The sequence below is a fragment of the Colias eurytheme genome, chromosome 17 (genome assembly GCF_061535395.1).
Source record: "Colias eurytheme isolate Ceu_HAF_F1 chromosome 17, ilColEury1 Martin Lab GWU primary, whole genome shotgun sequence".
NCBI lineage: Eukaryota > Metazoa > Arthropoda > Insecta > Lepidoptera > Pieridae > Colias > Colias eurytheme.
The window spans coordinates 6,580,469-6,600,781 of record NC_142996.1 but is presented as its reverse complement, the minus strand read 5'-3'; the positions used below and the strand labels follow the sequence as shown (position 1 = coordinate 6,600,781).

General features: G+C 32.5%; 1 protein-coding gene across 1 annotated transcript; it reads left to right on the top strand.

Annotated features, from left to right (window-relative positions):
- Positions 1–655: 655 nt before the first annotated feature.
- Positions 656–16,531, top strand: LOC149901278 (UPAR/Ly6 domain-containing protein twit-like). The gene is made up of 3 exons (XM_090111575.1): positions 656–814; positions 11,241–11,432; positions 15,307–16,531. The coding sequence occupies exons 1-3, from the start codon at positions 757–759 to the stop codon at positions 15,510–15,512; spliced, it is 456 nt and encodes a 151-aa protein (XP_089967701.1). The 5' UTR covers positions 656–756; the 3' UTR covers positions 15,513–16,531.
- Positions 16,532–20,313: the final 3,782 nt, after the last annotated feature.

The following is a 20,313-nucleotide window of genomic DNA, read 5'->3' as shown; positions in this document are numbered from 1 at the left end:
TTATAATATTACTAGATGGTTATAAACCTAACTAAATAGTAAATATATGTACTAGATAAATACTATCAAATCAACAGGGATAAGAAATGTCTCAATATTTATAGGTTTGCTTTGCGTAAACAGCAAACTTTCGTCCACCAGAAAGTGTTTGATCAGTTAAATCTGGGTCATCAAAACGAATCGCTGGCATCACGCACCACATTATAATGAAGGTCACTGACCTGAGGGAGACTGTCCCGACTATAAAAATGGTTGTTGTGAAAATGTTTTTTCAGCCCTGATAAATTGGAAGGAATTATGGGGTAGTTTTGACCTACTTTTTCCATTACTTTATGGCATAAGCCTTACAAATTTTCAGTGAGTTCTTTATATTATGTTCGCCAATATCTTTGTAGATATCTGTTACTCGTTTTATGATTATATTGGTTGTGGTTGCATTGAAGAATATTATAAATCAATATTTACAACACTGATTTTTTGTGTGCTCTATGTATCTATGAGTCTTATTACTTATCTACCTGATGTAATTTTATAAAATCCTCTTCAACTTTCCCGCCAAAATATCTGTCACGAATGCACGAACACATAGATTAAAAAACATTCCGTTCGTCATGAAGGCGAGGCGGTGAGCGGTTGGGTTGGTGTAAACTGTAAGTCAAGCTGGCATTTGTTTCTTGCGATCGCTGCGAACCGATCGTGTTATATTCCGTTTTGTATATTATTTAGAACGTGTGGCCGTGTAGTGCATTTTTCGAAATGGCCAAGGTTGCTATTATTGTGCCTGTGTTATTGTTTGCCTTGGTTGTAAAAAGCAGTAAGTATCAATTTATTTTTTTACAACTTATGATCAAAGAACCAACTGGTTTATTGGGTCGATTTATTGTTTTTGTATGACGCATTCGATTTTTAATATTTTGAAAATGGGATTGTTAAATTTATGGTCGTAGTATATTTTATTCATAAATGTGCAAACGCATTTATTCAGATAGTATGGTACACCCACTCATTGTTGTCAATCAACATTCAATGACAATTCTGCATATATTTTGCGCGCCAACAATTTTTAAGCTAACGTTTTGTTATGGGCGTGTGCGCAACTTAATAAGCCAATTCTTTAAAACCGGTAAAACGAGATTAGAAACTCGCAAAACACATTAAAAACCTTTGCGCATATTAAACGACTGCTGTACGCACGGTTAAAAGGTGTTTAAGAGTAAACATTTTTTAGTAAATAAAATAAAAATTTTTGGTATGATGTTTTGTTACTTATGTAGGAGAAGTAGTAGGTACAGTTACCTATATTTCTTCTGTTTGTGAGCAGACGAAGCGGTTGTAGGTATTCTTTTTTTTTCACAAAACATGTTTCCTACAGCTAGGTACAGTTCAAATATTAAATCAGAATCAGAATAACTTAAACTCTTGTATTTCTATTTCAAGATATGTGATATGCTCGGCATATTGTTACCATTTACCTCAGAATACACGCGATTTATCAATTCATCCTTATCAAGAATAATATTTGCAATTATGATAATGCACCGCAATTTATCACAATGATCCGGTCCGAGACAAGTTTATGATACATTTTGTAATCTTATATTATTGTTTTTACTGAGATATTATGGTATCTTGTTAAAATTCAATTTCTTTCAGAGACTACTAGATATGTTATAGGTAAGTAGTTATATGATGATTTTTTTGGTGGAAAACTTAATACCTAGGTACCTACCAATACTTAATTTAGCTCTACAAAGATAATCATTATATTCTTTTAATGGTTCAATTACCCTTATTTGCAAGAATGATGAACAATAATTATAAGTAAACCCAATTTTAATTTGTTTGAACAGCAGCAACATAAAGCCTTTATTGCGCAGTAGGCACCTATATTATTAGGTACAATGTTCATCAACAACAACAACATTCTATTAATCGAATCCAGTGGAATCGGCCAATCGTTCTTGAGCCTTTGAAAGTCAGCAAAATAAATTGCATAATCTGTGGACTGTGGTATGTTTTGAATACTCTGTGGACTATAAAAGTACGATGAACTAGAGAGGGGACTGTTACGGTGCGGATTGCGACATGTTACGTCCGCACATCGCGATCGGCGACTTTCACTTTTAAGTACTTTAGCTCAATCTGACACAGATAAACAGATAAATATATGTTTTTTTCTCATCCGAATGTAGCATACTGCAGAACTTTCTCTTGAATCTTAAAAATTTTAAAGAAATTAAAAATCGGAATTCCATTCACCAATTCTGTGTGGAGAAACTATAAAAATTATATTTATTGTTGTAAATTGTAAATTGTAATACTTACGTCTCTTTTATATGGAGAAGTTGAGTTGATTCTTACTGGATTCTTATAAGAATCACTTTTAAGATGCACTAGCTGTGGCACGTGGCTCCGCTCCTGTTGGTCTTAGCGTGATGATATATTATAAGCGATATAGCCTTCCTCGATAAATGGGCTATCTAACACCAAAAGAATTTTTCAAATCGGACCACAAGTTCCTGAGATTAGCGCTTTCAAACAAGCAAATAAACTCTTCAGCTTTATAATATTAGTATAGATTAAGCATTTCATTGATGACCTGAATTCCGTACTATGCCTACATTTACGAAAAGAATTTTTCAAATCGTACTGGTTCCTGAGATTAGCGCGTTCAAACAAACAAACTCTTCAGCTGTATAATATTAGTGATTAAGCATTTCATTGATGACCTGAATTCCATACTATGCCTACATTTACGAACAGTTAGATAGTACCTACATAATCTACATCACACTTAGAAAAAAGAAAGTGAATATAGATAAGAATACCTACCTGATATTGGATAGCACTTAGCAGTTATTATTATGTTCTTACCATGAGTATACCTTACCTTTTATATTTTGCTCTGAATTGGTTTAAGAAAATTTTATAATAAGAACCACAACAACATTAGCTGGAAGAACGACGACAATATAATTAAAAATCAATTATTAAATATAAATTACAATTTTGGATGTAACTTTAACGGCAAACCACAAACCTGCTTCAAAGAACATACCAGAACAACATTAAAACAAAATTCTCATTTATGCATCCCAAAAAGTGGTAATGACGAAAACGTTATTATGGTTTCACCCTAAGTTAAAACAGTTCACCTATCACCCTCTCAAAATGTTACCAACCCTCATTCTCTTATATTAAAGGCAGCAATAACTATGCAGGGTTTACACGTAGTAATTGAAATACACCCCAAAACCCACACGAATAAACAAAGGGGAAGAACTAGGAAAAATAACTTGTGTATGATCTCATCATCACTACATAGTATAAAACAAAGTCGCTTTCCCTGTCCCTATGTCCCTTTGTACGCTTAAATCTTTGAAACTACGCAATGGATTTTGATGCGGTTTTTTTTAATAGATAGAGTGATTCATGAGGAAGGTTTATATGTATAATAACATCCATTAAATAGTAGAGAAGTACTGTTATTTTTGAGGTTTCTAATGTGATGTCGTAAAAAATTATATGTTTTCCGCTTACATTGCAAACGCAGGCTACGAGTTTTATCAAAATAATGTACTAAGTATTTATTATACACAATGTCTACAGAAAAGTCCGCGATGGTATATGTCTATCTCTATGGATAACCAACAATAACTTTTTTTTGTCATTTACTTTTTACGACAAATAATGGCTAATTTTCGATGCGATTTTAACCAATACAGCATTAATCCTTAACCAATTAAATACCTTGAATACATTGTTCATTTAATATAGATCTATATGGCCCTTTACACCGTCTGATTTAAGTGAATATTTTCGAAGATATTACAGATTTGAAAATTGCGGGACGTAGCGTTTGCGGCGGTACCGGCCGGCCGCCCGGCTATCTATTTTATACCCGTGCGAATCTATTTTATATACAACAACGTTCACAGTTTTTCTGTAGTGTATAGTATCAGCATTGCACCCGTGCGAAGCCGGGGCTGGTCGCTAGTCTATTATATTCTTATTATGATATAGAATATTTAGTACATATTATCTCTCGTCACCTACATTTATAATCCATTGATTTTATATACATATTTGTATTCATATCAGCTACTTAAAATCAAGTACCTACTTAGATAAAATTGGTGTCATTAATTTTAAAGCAAAACAGTATGAAACTTCTATGACATTTGAAACAGCATAAAATTGTTTTTTTGATACGAGATATTCAGCGTCATCAACATTACTTCGATATGTTTTCTTATTTAGATATTTTATTCATTTTAAACAAATAATCCTTCTTAATGTTGACATAATAAATTAACACCGAAGAGTCCAACGATTACTATGAGTGCAAAAATGTTATTAAATATTTGCTACGGCGTAGTTGTAAATCTTGATTGGTAACACACACGGAGGCGTAGATTCCACATATTATTGTGAGCGTAATAAATTGTACCTACAGTATTAAATATTATCCTCGATAAGATGGTAAACACACGATCGTATATCCTAATCTGTGATTCTAGTTTCGAGCCCCAGTAGATTCTAGTTTATTAAATAAATAAAGGTAGGTACATAGGGTACAGAAAGCCACTCACACCTCCTTATCCATAAGGAAAATTCGATTAAACATACGTAAATACAAGTACAATAACTACTTATATAACTTTAAAAATATATTAGTTATGAATATCTCAATTATATAATTTTCCCTACAAAAGGACATGGTACTTCATTCACTCAGAACATTTAATAAATGCATGCCGTCCTTGGCACTCCGTTAGACATCGTTCAGCTATCTCAATGCTACGGAAGCTAATATTAAATACAATGTTTACAATATCGTAACCTACATAAACGTCATGCGTAAATCGTTAAAAATTTTACAGCACCAGTGAGGTTTTATACATCCCTTTAAATAGTAAACACACGTGATATAATATCATACAAAAGCAATCTTATTTCATTATTCTTAGCTGTGTTGATATTATACGTAGGAACCTACAAATACCTATATCGAAGCTATTTAAAACAACATCCTCATAACATTTCATTTAACAAACCTGTTTCATGATTTCGTAATCAACGTATCAAATTATGGTTAATATAATGTTTCGTATAATTTATACAACTTCAGTCTGCTGATTCATTAAATAAACATAATATCTATTATATTTTATAAATATTTTATTTACAGAGACATGACCAACAGCTATTCATGAATATGGTGTTGTTAAACATGGCTTCCCTTGCCAAATATAATTACTTTACTTATTGTCGGTCTCAAATTTCACGAACGTGTACAAATGCGAAGAAGAAATACCACGAATTCAAAGTTCGTGAACTAATTCACATATAAATTTTGGTACTAGGTAATTAAAAACAGCAACTATGTAGTTGTGTACACAAAATAATATATCTTTGAACATCGTATCCGTTCGCACACGGCCCTGTCACACGTATATTTAGCCATCTAAAAATATGACCACGGTAATGTCCCTACGTGTTACGAAATTTGCTTGATAAATAACACAGGAATCATTAGAAGCAATTTATACGATCAAGGTAATTACAGTCTCTGTTGAACAAGGCTGAAGTATTTAGCAAAATAGTTGCAAAAGCGTCAAATATATACTACGGAGATCTTGACTAGGCTCCATCGTTAGTTTTAGTGATAATTTTCAGTATATTTTATCAGAAAGCCCGCATGCCTAATGGAAATCAATAAAAAAGTTAAGACCCCAATAGAATTCTCATTGTGTTTGAACGATGGCAAATCACACCATTATTGTAAATTAATGCCCATTGTCAATGCTATTGACATATAAATAGTATAAAGAGATAATGATTAGATTGTAAGTGAGCTTTATTCGAATATATTCTTATTTGTAACTGCTGGTATTTGATTTCGCACCTATTTTTCAGTAAGTCGTAAGTTAGTAGACCAGTCTCAGAAAATATATGACGATTTTAAAATCGTCTTTACAAATTTACGCAAAACTAACTTGGAATATAAAAAAAAAAACAATTAAACAGTTTAAATGAGTTAATAGATAATAATCATCCTTAACTTTATGAAAAGATTTTAAAGTTGTCAAAAAATTCAGTCGAAAACGGGATTCGAGGTCCTGTGTGCAGTGAACGTAATTCGGGATTCCCGTCTTACGTTCAGTGCAGTACCTAATCACAAGAGAATAGAGATATTCCATCAACTATCACTATTATAATATTTTATCTGTGATAATGCTTACGAGCGCTATAGAAACTATTACATCGCATAGAATGCACACATGCAACACAGTTAATGTCACCTCATTAAGAAAACCATGACCCATTGTAGCTGTGTCAGGGGTCAGCTAGTGACTCACTCTGGCTATTAGATTAGGTGAGATCTACATAAATTCAATTAGTAGTTTATTTAATTTGAACTGGAAGTCGTAAAGCCGGAATACGTTTGTTGGCATTGTTACTTTTTTCTTACTGAGGTGTTTACGCCTCCTAGTTAAATGATTTATTTTGCTCCTTTGCAAGTTGCAACCATATCTTGCATTTATTATATAGGTACCTAGTCCATATTGATATTCCTAACTGATAAATCCTGGCCGAACAACATTTGCCTTCTTCTTTTGTTTAAATAAATATTTTTCATAATTTAACTATTTCATTTAGGCCTAAAGTTTTAACATTTAGTCGTTAACCAATGAATAAACTACATTATAACACAGTTTTTGTTCAGATTATTAGCATAATTTAAAAAATATAGGCCGCCAAACTAAAATTGTCACTACTGTACCCAGTCTACCCTACTTATTTCCAGCGTGGGAAAGTGATGGCTCTAAGTCTAAACTCTAGCCTATCTCTACAATGCTGTCATTATGTCCACATTTTCAAATACTGCTTTAAGACATCATAGTACGAGGACAGGTCGGCCAGTAAACGATAAAGATTAAGCACATTACTGCTCCATCACAACTAAACAAACCGGCTTTCGTGTTTACTACTAAAAGAGCAAGGACAATTATCTACTATGAACGTGTACCTACCACCTTATTCGCCAATTAGTAAGACCGTAACTTTAAATTAATGAGGTCAGGGATAGGCCCATTGTCTGTGGTCACTACATTAAGCGATAAATTAAATAACATTAAGGGTCTTTAAGACCGGAAGGAGACAAATTGCTCTTTTCAATGAAAGTCGTTCAATAAAATTAATGAAGATTTACCAGACAGTAATCATACATTATCTAATTTTGGTCTATTTGATTAAACAGTTCCTTTTTTATTTCCAATTAACATAGGAGCACTTAGTAATTTTTGTTTTATCATATAATATATAGTCAAGCAAATAAATATAATAATAAAAAGAATTCCATTACTTTAATTTGGTTGGTAGGTAACTAAATAATGAAAATAAGTTTTGCGCAGATTTATGTTTTATCCGCGTAGTTAAAAAGCTTTATATTTCCAAAAAATATAATTTTATAATATGTATTATGTAATAACATCAAAGTCGTGCCATTGTGTCGATTTGGATTTAGCGTGGATTTTCTCACACATTAATTTAATCGTCTTGCAAATGGTTAAAGTATTTTATAACTAAACTGACTTCGTATACGCTACCAAAAAAAATAATAATTTGTGAATTCGAAAAGACTGTAAGTACGTATAAGTTTAATTAATAATAGATAAATATTAAATATGTTCGACAAATATTCAAGTACAGTTTCACCTCAATATAAAATATCTTTATTCAACTTCTTGGCAGCTCCAGAACATTTTCTAGGAATTGTTCGCTTATTTGGCAAACAGTACCATAGCTCCATTAACACGTATTGATAGTATTGTAACGTGATTAATAGTTTGTGCACCTTTTGAATTATTTAAGTGGAAATTTTGATAAGTAGGTCAGAGAAAAATACACATAGAACACATCTGTGACCCTACTAGTAGGGTATTGTTGTAATGAAAGTACTTATATCGACGCTTGCGATCACTTCCGCGTTTAAAATTGAATAAGTATACCCATTATTTATTAAACTGGTTATGTTATGTGGATACCTATTATATGTTGAGTTAAAATGGAATGTCTCCTGATGGTAAAATTATTTAACTTGTACACACTTACTAACACTAACTTGCACACTTGAGAAAACATATAGTTTATTAATAGGTGTGTAAATTCGTGAAAAATACTTGAGTGGATATGTATTTAATGTAAAATGTAAATTTAAATCTTATAAATACATTTCGTTTTTGTGCTGTTTAACAATACAATGCCATATCTAACTTCAAATACTTATCTACTTAAATTTATAAATTTAGATTCAAAAATTACAAGACAATTTTCGTGGTAAAAATGAGTAAGAAAGTTTTGTTATAGTTATTTTTATTAATATATCGATAAAAATAATTATCATAGTTAATGCATTAACTAGATAATTTACCTACTAGTTACAGTCCTCACATGAAAATCTATGACATTTCCCTCTGGGGTGTGCGTTTAAACCTTAATGATTGGCCTCAATTAGTTAGGTAGGTACCTATTTTATAGACATAGCTAGGCACAATTACTTTTGTATACAAACTAGGTACTCAGGTACCTACACATTTGCTCAACTTTTTAATTAAAATATGCGTAGAAACAATGAATAGGCGATGGACATAATTATAAATTAACGACATTTTTATTAGATCATTATTTATTGGTAATGGTAATGAAGCACGCTATTGACAAAGGAAATTAGTTAATGAGTAAATTATTGCGTCTATATTAAATGTTATTTCTACAGTAATTTTAAAAATACGTATCGGATTGAAAATGAATTGGATAATGATTGAAAAAGCGTTATCAGTGTTCAAAAGAATGGTAAAATCGCTGTATAGGTAGGTAATACAAATACCTACATAAACATTCCTAGGTAATGATATGATATATTGATGAATAAATAGTATTTCTAAAGGAAAGTTATACATAGGTGTACGTACTACGTAGGTAACTATGTAACTCATTATACAGGGTGTCCCACTGTTGGTATACTAAGCTCAAAGGAGGTTATAGTTTTGCATACGCTGAGTATGTAAAAAATACTTATAAAATTCCAGACGCATTTTTTTTTCAAATTTCAAAGTCTTAAAACCCTATAAGTACACCCATAACAAGCAACCCGCCCAGCTTTGCCACCAGCACGTGAGCTATCGTTTAAGATTATGTTTTCATAGACAAAATGCTCACATTAGCGAAGAGATATATGCCGGCTGCGCGAAGCCAGAGAAGAAAACATGTATTTTCAGGAAAAATTTAGCAAACTATTTTTGACGTAATTTTGTTGTTTAAGTATTTTTCATGATCAGTATATTATGCAAGACTACAAGTCCCTTCGCGCTTGGTATACCAATAGTGGGACACCCTGTATATGTATATCTAGACAATGAATGCAATGTTGGTTGTTTTCTCATAATTGTCACTTGTCTCACGTAGGAAAATACAATCTTATTAATTATTTTCCATCGGTATTTCATACAATGATCTACATTTTATCGACATAAGTACATTCACACACAATAACATGAATATAGTTATCTCAAACAAATTCGTAGTCTAGACTCTAGAACCTTCGACTGTCAACTTATACTTAGTTACGTCTATTAGAACTCATCATCATTGTAAAAAAAACACGACGTATTGTTAACAGCAAGAATAAAATATTCAAATTATCTTATGAATAATAATAAGATAAACCAGCAGTTCCAACAAAAAGTTAACGAAAACATAATTAATACATAGGCAGGTGCTAATGTATGGAAGTTGAGTTCACGCGTGGAGTGATGACGTAAACTTTGACCAAATTGTCGATGGTGTTTAAAATGTCGAGGGCCAAGACCATTTCGACATACCTACCTGCCAGAATTTACATAGTTTACCGTTCATATTTGCACGTGATCGTAATACAGCCAAGGAAACACATTATGTAAGGAAACCAGTAGGTACCAATTTCTTTTGTGTACCTCCAACGCTGCGTGTCAAGAAAAACTCTTCTGTCATCACGCACCGTTAAGGGCCTTGAGAAGAACCTATTAACTTTTTATATCTACGTTTATTGTGATCGTGATCATTGATGAACCTTGAAAACATGTTTATTCCTTCAAATGAAATGATATTATTGTTGCTAGATAGACCATAACATTGACTGTAGGTAATAATAAGTTCTGTTTATCACTTATAAACAATGTAGGTAGGTAGGTACGTATTTGCGGTAGGTATACCTAATTATATAGCGTTTCTTTAATACTTCTAGTTTCTCCCGAATACAGTAAGCGCCCCATAAAAAGAACCATGTGGACTGTTCTGACTTACTGTAGAAGTGTAGAGGATTGCAATGTATAATATGGGTACCTAGCGAAAAGTTCTCGTACCTTTTTAAAGAAGTCGATCAACCAAAGTAGGTACGTTATAGAGTTACTATAACACGAAGGCATTGTTTCATAAAAATGACGCATGGTTATAGCTGATGGACTACGTTTAACATAACACGTGACATCGGTTAAAATTACCTCTGTAAACACGTAATGAACCAAAGTAGGTAGCTGGAGGAAAAATACAAAACGTGATACCTACCTACGTTTTATTCGTCAAGTTTTTTTATATATATGTACATTACCTATATAGGTACTTAACTAAAATATTATTTTTTGGGTTTATACGGTTATTTTATTCTTAGTTTAAGTACACTGTACAATATTCTTGCAATTGAAATTGGTTTTGTACTTTTTGGGATAGGATACTTACTACTTAGTTACCTAATAGATAGCATAGTATAAAGAGAATAGGTACTATGTAAGTAGATAGGTAGGATATACCCAACCCAACTTTATTTTCACGTAAGATAACAGACAGGAAACACTATTCTACTTAGGTTACCTACAAGCAAACAAGTTTGTCGTGATGAATTCACAGTAGGTACAATATGGTTAAATTGGTTTTGTTTTGTTTGATTTTTTTTGACGAAAAAAATTCGCAAATCGATAATATTATTTTCTAAATGATCAGTTTAAAATTTTCTTGGCTCTGTTTAATATTACCTACCTATTGTAGAAATAAAAGTTAATTTCCAGCAAGAAAAAAACTCATTAGAACATTTACAACGAAGCAACGTAAATTGTTAACCATTTACGGTACACAATGTACCTACAAAACAATGTACGACACTTCATTTTTCCTAGTAATTTAATCACTGTTTTTTATTATAGGTGAAGCCGTGCGTTGCTGGTCGTGTTCTTCAGACCTGGACCCATCAAGGCCAGACTGCAATGACCCTTTCCTGCCAGGACAGGCCATCAACCCAGGGTACTTGAGGCTGGAGAACTGTGACGCGAATGCAGGAGCTACCTACCCTTACCTCACTCAGTCCAAAACAGCTTGCAAGAAACAAAAGAAAATAAGTAAGTTTTAGTAATAATGAACCGTATCTATATAATATGAGGCGTGGAATTTAAAATGTCCAAGGGATACCTCATACCACTTTAAACATCGAATCTCTTTATCATCATCTTTCAAGGATTTCTATGAATACTTACTTAATAATTTGTATATATGTGCCTACTGCATTTTAATAGATTCCTTCAGCGTTAAATGATAAATTTTGAAATCCTGGAAATAACTATATAGTTACTTAAGTATCAGTTTAAAATATAACAAGTCTAGGTATGCTTCTAATTACTGAACATTATTTAATCGATTGTGACTTGTAATGAGATTTTAAGGGGGCGCATAAAGCAAAATAACCAATCTTCTATTAGATGATACGTGTAATATGCAAGACCAAATCTAAAAAATTAAATATATATCAAACTAGATGATATGTTCAACGATTCTGTTTAATCAAAAACATAAAATATTAAAATTTACTCGATAAAAAAAAATCACCAAGTTAGCTCTAATTTTCACACTTTTACGTTTTCTACTTGAAATGGTAATACTTATTATGATTTTTTTTCATAAACAATTATATTAAAACACTAGCGGTCCGCCCCGGCTTCGCCCGTGGTACATATGAAAAATAGATGTTGGCCGATTCTCAGACTTACCCGATATGCACAGAAAATTTCATGAGAATCGGTCCACCCGTTTCGGAGGAGTATGCAGACTAACATTGTGACACGAGAATTTTATATATAAGACTAGCAATGCCCTGCGGTTTCACCCGCATAGATAGCGATATCGTTACAGTGAAAAGTCTACTATAGGTCGGACTATAGGTTTAATTTTTAATCACATGAAAATCACCTTTACCCCGTCCCGCACTACGGCCCTACTTTTTTTTGTTTTAGTGGGGAAATCTTTCATAGATACCCACGGTCTCCGGGGGAGGGGCCGTGGGTTATGTCGGATTCCTACCGACCAAAACCCCACTGTGTTCCGTCAAGACGCATGTTGGTAGAATTCCTCCGTGACCCCCGCACTACGGCCTGCTCGAACAGTATACCTACTATTTTCTGTAGATTGACACTTTTAAAAATTCGTTATATCTTTTGAATGGAATATCCAATTCTTTTCATTTAAAAAGTATTTTGCTGGTATTGAAACAGTCTATAATAATACATCATTTAATGGGATAAGGATTAATATATGTGTATGGATAACATGGTTTGATTACTGTCGGCACTTCTATTTACTTTGAAAACGTAAAAAAGTTGTTGTAGTAACATAACTACTGAAGATGGACATATGGTATCGCGGACTTTCTTGTAGATATTGATCCATTCTATAATACCGTAGAACATTTTTTTGTTCTATCTTCAATAGATTCCGCAGCGCACGCGATGACAGAAGTTTTATTGAGGATTTTTTTACACCTTGGGTTACATTATTGCATTTTTGGTAAGGATCTCTAATTTTTTTGAAAATGCAATATAGCCTATGTTGCTCAGTAAAGATGCAGCTTTCTAATGGTGAAAGAATTGTTGAAATCGGTCCAGTAGTTTATGCGTGAAAACCATACATACATACATACATACATACATACATACTTACAAACTTTTCCTCTTTATAATATTAGTATAGATTTGCAAGATATTTGTCAGAGCATTTTGTGTAATTACTTTTAGTTTTGGTTTTATCTGCGATAAACCACTTTTGGCGCTCTTTTTTTCTCGAGATAAACGTTTGATTTTGTCACGATAAAAGTGGTTTATCGCAGATAAAACCAAAACTAAAAGTAATTACACAAAATGCTCTGACAAATATCTTGCAAATGTTTTAATATAATTGTTTATGAAAAAAAAATCATAATAAGTATTACCATGTCAAGTAGAAAACGTAAAAGTGTGAAAATTAGAGCTAACTTGGTTTTTTTTTTATCCAGTAAATTTTAATATTTTATGTTTTTGATTAAACAGAATCGTTGAACATATCATCTAGTTTGATACATATTTTATTTTTTAGATTTGGTCTTGCATATTACACGTATCATCTAATAGAAGATTGGTTATTTTGCTTTATGCGCCCCCTTATAGAGAAATTAATAGTTTGTATCATTTAAACGTGACAAATGTAAATTATTATGAAAATTCTAAGTAACTAAGTATAATATATAATTTTGTACACTTAAATTTTTCAATGTCAATATTTTTTAAGTTCCCTAAACAATTTTAACGCGGAAAACAAGTGAGTTTGCGTTTTATTTGAATAGAGGACAACTTATGTAGGTACCTACTAGGTAATTCTATTGTTCTGTAATTGCTCTAATTACGTGACGATTTTAAGCCTGCTTTTAATGACACATTTGGATTTTCTATGAGTTTCATGGTCATACCCATGTCCAGCATCAACAAAATTGCTCTGTTATTTTTAGCTTAGATAATAATATGAATTTATTATTAGAAGAGTAAGAGTATATTTATTATTAGTAACTTCAGGTAGTAGCTATCTAATAAAATTAGCGCAACGTGGTGTCTTGGTTTAGATTTCCGAAACAGACATGAGACAGATAAAAATTACGTTCAGTCAAATCTAATAGCCCAGAGATATAAGGATTATCATAATCAGAATAAATAATCTGACAAAACCTATCGGGTCTACCTAAAGATTTTATTCACTTATAGGAAATTTGAAATTCCTATATTTTTGTTTTATTAGGATTTTCAAGTTTTTATTTCGATAATAACATAACTCCTTAAGAAAACAATGACTAGGTATTCTTTGAAGCATGTACCTATTGATAATTTCGCGTATTATAACATAATACGCAATTGTACCTCCTACGCGATCTCCAAACCAACCTTGTTACGAATGTTGCGTCAGTGACATGACTGAGTCACCATTTTATTATCATCTTCTTGAGGTGCATGCTAACCTATTTTCTTGCGTTATTAGATAAGTAATTAACAATAGGTAGATTATAATTACAGTGATGAGTAATGCAGTTAAAAGTCGACATAAATTCAATACTATCCATAACTAATGCAATAATGTAGAAAGAATAAGAAGAAATACATACTTCAATATCCACTCAAGTGCTGAACGACCGGGAGCCGGTCGATCCACATTCAGGGGCTTGTGCGTTGCGACCGGCTCCCGGTCGATCAACAGTCGTGGGTTTTGCGTTCGCTTTATAAAACGGTCTAATAACCTTCCTCTTTCTAACTTATATGACATGTTAAGGAAAGAACAGGCTAGCTATAAATCAAGATAACAACATAACCACATGATTTAAGTGGCCCACTTTTCATGACACATTGAGTAGGTAGTTTTTTGTACAAAAAAATAAACAAGGAATGTGTAAAAAAAATGTATGGGAGGGTATGATGTTTTTATTTTCTCGTAAGAAGAGTGTAACAAAGGATCAATAAATATTAAAATCTCACTGAACAGCTGTTTTAATTTTTTATTAGCAGACAAAATGTAACAAAAATTACAAGGGTACATTTGCTTTGACTTACAAGTTGTTTTTATTTATTTAAATGTTACCATGTTTTGACAAGGCATAGACTATTTTATTATCTATGAATATACATATATACTTGCAAATGTGCTATTGAGGAATCTGAGATAATCGACTTTAAAAAAATATTGGACCGCCAAAAACCCCAACTGCGGCGGCACCGGGAGCCGGTTTCGCACAAGACCCGATTTTTGCAAAATGGCTCCCGCACTTGAGTGGATATATATAATTCCTAGATATAGGTACTTATATGATTAAATAAAATGGAAAAAATGTCACGATGATAACTGATTTCACGCTACCTATACCCTAATCAGAAAATATTTATGCGCAGAAAAAATGTCGAACTAAACAATTTTTCTTTTCTATTTCAGTCAACGGCCAGCTAGTTGTATCCCGTGGCTGCACATGGAAACGTCAAGACGACAACTCAAATACTTGTCCAACCACCTCAAACAGCGTCAATGAAGTGACCATCTTCTGTGAAACCTGTGACTACGACGGTTGCAACGGCGCGGGCGCATTGGGCAAAACATTGGCTTTACTTCTTGTTCCAATCAGTCTTTTACTCTTCAAGTAAACTCTAATTTAAGACCGTCACATTGTCCACTTCACTGGGTACCCACCGTAACAGCCAATGAATAAAAACAGAAATGTACATGTTTTTACTGCATTGTCAGTTGTCACCGAGGTTATTTTGTTAAACGGAAAATTTTAATTAATTTAAATTGAATCAAATCCTTATCTCATTTTTAATGAATAAAATATAAATCTCATTTTAAATCCATTAGGTTAAATTTATTGTCTTCATCAAATTTTAACTTCAAAATTAATAATTTTTTCAGTATAATACCATGTAGGTTTGTACCACGTGACGTCGAATGGTGCAATTCTATTGGTCGATATTTGGGTCGGAAAAATAATCATAATAATTATAATTTTCCTACTTTTCGTAAGGAGTACATAACATAATATTGATTCATTCATAATTTTTCATTAATACTACTTACTGAGGAAATACATTTCCAAGACAAGTTAAACTATGGTTCATAATGTATACGCGTAAATTTATTGGACGTAATTAATCTTCTCGACTTAAAAATACGATCTTAACCCTTTAATGTGTATTGTTACTTTAGGAAATACCACTAATATAAAATATTTGTAAGCAGGCACATTAATAAGATATTATAAAATGGTTAAGGGCTTTATATAAGTAGATTCTTTCTGAAATAAATTAGCGCTAGCTATTAAAATAAGGACTAACATACATCTTGCTATACTTTCCAATATGTTTATGTATTTTTTTATATTTCATTTTCGCTTCTATTCTATAAAGAATATGTAAAAGATTTACTTACTTTTTCTTTCCGGTAACTTTTTACTTGTAACTATGTTAATTTATAATTTGTAAGTGCAATCTCTTAATTTATACCATAATTCCTTAGATAAATATGACTACGTTGTACAATGTACATTATTTTCTCAAGTCTTGTGTCCATACAAATATTATTCTTTGTCATTAATTGCATATATGTATATGAGAAGTACAAATAATGTTTGACTCTAATATTGTTTTAATAAAATCTTACTTTGTTAGTTACAAGTTTTGTTTTATTTTTACTCATATCCACCGTCATGCTGTTAAGTGTTAACTCCGCCTTTGATCAACAGTGTACGATAAGAGATATAGTCCGGGATACATCGCCCATTTTTGCAAGTGATTACTATCAAGATAATTTTTCGTGAGTAGCTTTATTTTGATGAGATGCCCAATAATTTCATGTACGAAACTCTCGATTGTGGTAGCTTACAGAGGTAACAAGGATAAAAATTTTTGATTTGACGGTTCTCAAATATTTATTACGCAATTTGTAGGACAATATGTCTGTTGAATTATATAAGTATTAAATAAGTGAAAATAAAAAAATCAGCTTGTTAGTAATCATTTATGATGACTTCGTTATCGATACACATTGGAAAGGGGGACTCTTTGATCAAACCATAGATTTTGTAGGACAAATATTTTTTCGAATAATTTAGATAATTATCTTGAGATTGAACAAAAAAAAAAACATTCACTTAGTAATTAATATTTGAGAACCATCAAATCAAAATATTTTATCCTTGTTTCCTCTGGTCGCTACCACAATCGAGAGTTTCATACATGAAATTATTGGGCATCTCATCAAAATAAAGCTACTCACGAAAAATTAGCTTGATAGTAATCACTTGCAAAAATGGGCGATGTATCCCGGACTAATAGATAATCAGGGCCGAGCCGCCCCTGTGTGCGAAGTGTGCGGCGCACACAGGCGCCAAGACAATAGGGGCGCCGCGCCGCCACTGCCACCAAAATTATTTTTGTTACCTATATGAGTGTTTTTTGTAGTGGAGTATCGACAAGTAAGTAGGTACAATAGGCGCAACATAGGCCTTGTAAACAACAAAACATCTATAACGCTTATTGAATAAGTCTCTCAATATTTAATGTTTATTATTATTCACGTTTATGGTTTCATTTTACGTTTAGGGTTTTAGTTTACATTCCTTACGAGCTCAACGTTAAAACGGCGGCAGTTCTTTGAACAAGAGAAAAAGTACTATGTAGTTATTTTAAACCGTAGAGGCGCCGAGTTTATATGAGTATGAAATTAGTCCACTCATTTCGTCCGAAAAAAAAGGCAAATAAAAGAAAGTGAATTTGCGCATCTATTTTTTTGATATGGGGATATCTAGAAAAGCTTAACTTGAGTTTTTCGACCAAGATTTCCTATGAGCTTTCGTCGCCATCTTGAAAAAAGGGGTAAAATTGGTTTTTCGGCAATAACTCGGCTAACCGATGAAATTAGGAAATCACTTATAAGACACTTTTTGTTCCTTTTTTAATGCTCTACAATTAAGTCCTGACCATTTTTACTGTATCGTGCATAGTTATCGAGATATCGATCGATAAAGTAAAAAAATATTGTAAGACCTGGCATCCGTTTTGACGAGTGTGTTTGCATTTTTTCAATTACAAAATTTTCTTGAAACCATTTTTCATTCATTTTACCGTGTGTTGTACTTTTTTTCGCTCAAATGTACAGTTCAACTTTTTTTTTACTGCACAAACAAATTATGTATTTGTTTAAAAAATATACTTTAGTGTGATCTTTAATTTGTTCTAAAGTCTGGTCTATGTACTTATTTTTTATCCCATCAATTTCCTAAACAATTTCCCATTCGCTTCGCCATGCGAACACAACCGAGCGAGCAGCTCGCTCGACGGTGAGCGTGAATTCACCGACTCTGCGGCGCGCTGGAGATCGTAATTTTTGTCCAACTAAAAAACTCCAAAAAGAAAATTGTAGGTCTGAATATTCTCTACAAGTTCGAATTGTACGATTTTTTAAATACATGTATATGTATTAGATACATATTATACATAATGTAGGTATAGGTATGTATTATGTCCTAAACAAAAAAAAGCAAAAAACTAAAAATGTGTCCCGAATTTTTGAAGTGAAACTTCTTTATCGGGGTTGGAAAAAAATTGAGTGTAACATTTTTTCGTTACGCGTGACTTTTTCCGTTACGCGCCATCTTTTTCTTATCCCTACCACGCGTGATTCGACGTATTTCTGTAAAGTTGCATAGAGTAAATTATTTTTTGAAAAATAAGGTCATAAAGAAGTTTCACTTCGTACGTGTGTACACTAGTACACGCACACATTTTTTTTACTTTATCGATCAATATCTCGATAACGATGCATGATACGGAAAAAATGGTCTAGACTTAATTGTAGAGCATAAAAAAAGGAACAAAAAGTGTCTTATAAGTGATTTCCGAATTTCATTGGATAGCCGAGTTATTGCCGAAAAACAAATTTTACACCTTTTTTTAAGATGGCGGCGAAAGCTCATAGGAAATCTTGGTCGAAAAACTCAAGTTAAGCTTTTCTGGGTATCCCTACAATATATCAAAAAATTAGATGCGCAAATTCACTTTTTTTTAAAATGTATATAATGAGTGGACTAAATATTATGAATGTGTGAGTTTTTGAACGCAACCCGATGCGATGCGTGCGACTGCGACGCAAGCGGGGCCCGGGGGTGGGGTCATGGGTATTCCCCGATTTTAACGAACGAGATAGCTAAGGCAAAACAATACAAATGAACAATCATTGGATTGAAAGTGTGTGTGTGTGTAAGGTGCGCATTGAATTTTTATAAAAAAAGAGGCGCTTCATAGGTTTCGCACACAGGCGCTGCCGGGGGTCGGCGCGGCCCTGTAGATAATAATATATCGTTTAAAAAATCTATTTTGGTTCACTTGAAACTACACGAAAATTTCCTATGTCCTCCTTTAGCATGAAAGAAAACATAAAGATATTTATTATCTATGCTGATTGATTAGATTGTAGAATTAACGTTTGTGAGGTTGTAGGGGGTACCTAATAATCTCTGGAACTACTGAATTTTAAAACCGAAACATAATAAGTAAGTTTCTGAAAAATAGTACTCACTTCAGAGCGCTGTAAACCCTTAGCTATTGACGTACTTACCTAATGAAAAAATGTTGTGTATAAAAGTTGTTCCTCGAAAAACAATGGTAAGTAAAAAAATGGTTTGATATCACTTTTTCATAAAGTGATAAAAAAAGTTATACTTAATGAAAAATATAAATATGTAGGTATCTCTAATTTCTGTACATTTTCGCTTTTAAAACTTTTTTATTTATAGTTCTACGACAAAATGTTACTGGACCAAAGTTGTAGAGAATTTAATTTGCAACAAATAATGTTAACAATTTTTTTTAACAGATACTTAAATAGTTGAGATATATCGCAAAAACTATTTCAACCGCTATTTCCAAGATGGCGGCCGTGGGACATGGGTGGTGACCCCACAAACTTGGTTAATATATTAGCTTCACATTGACCTCCTACACATCAAAAAATAAAATTGCTTCCTCTAAAATACGCAAGGTAAGGCCTAAAAAATGTAACATTTCAATGGACTAAGATGCCTAAACCAGTGGCGAATAAATCACTTTAATGTATTTCAAATTTGGTGTAAAACGCACGTAACGATTTTGCACTTATTAAAAATGAATTGCAGTGTGTAGCCGATAAGGAAGAAACTTATTCATAAATAAACTTTATTATATTGGTCATTATATCAGCTGATGGGAAATCCGCGATTGGTGCTAATAAAGGAAATTATTGCTATTAGACGCTTGCGACTTTGTTGACAATCAGATAGGTATTATATTATGTAAGCACATATTCTACTACTCTGTATATGTATACAGTAGATTACAATATAATAAAAAACAACAAAAAATTTTCGATCGTAAAGCACTCTCTGATGTTTCGCATCATGGGTCGTGCAAAACT

Coding starts and splice junctions, on each gene's coding strand:
- LOC149901278 (XM_090111575.1), top strand. CDS start 757: ATGGCCAAGGTTGCTATTATTGTGCCTGTGTTATTGTTTGCCTTGGTT. Junction 815..11,240: donor TGCCTTGGTTGTAAAAAGCA/GTAAGTATCAAT, acceptor TTTTTATTATAG/GTGAAGCCGTGCGTTGCTGG. Junction 11,433..15,306: donor CAAGAAACAAAAGAAAATAA/GTAAGTTTTAGT, acceptor TTTCTATTTCAG/TCAACGGCCAGCTAGTTGTA.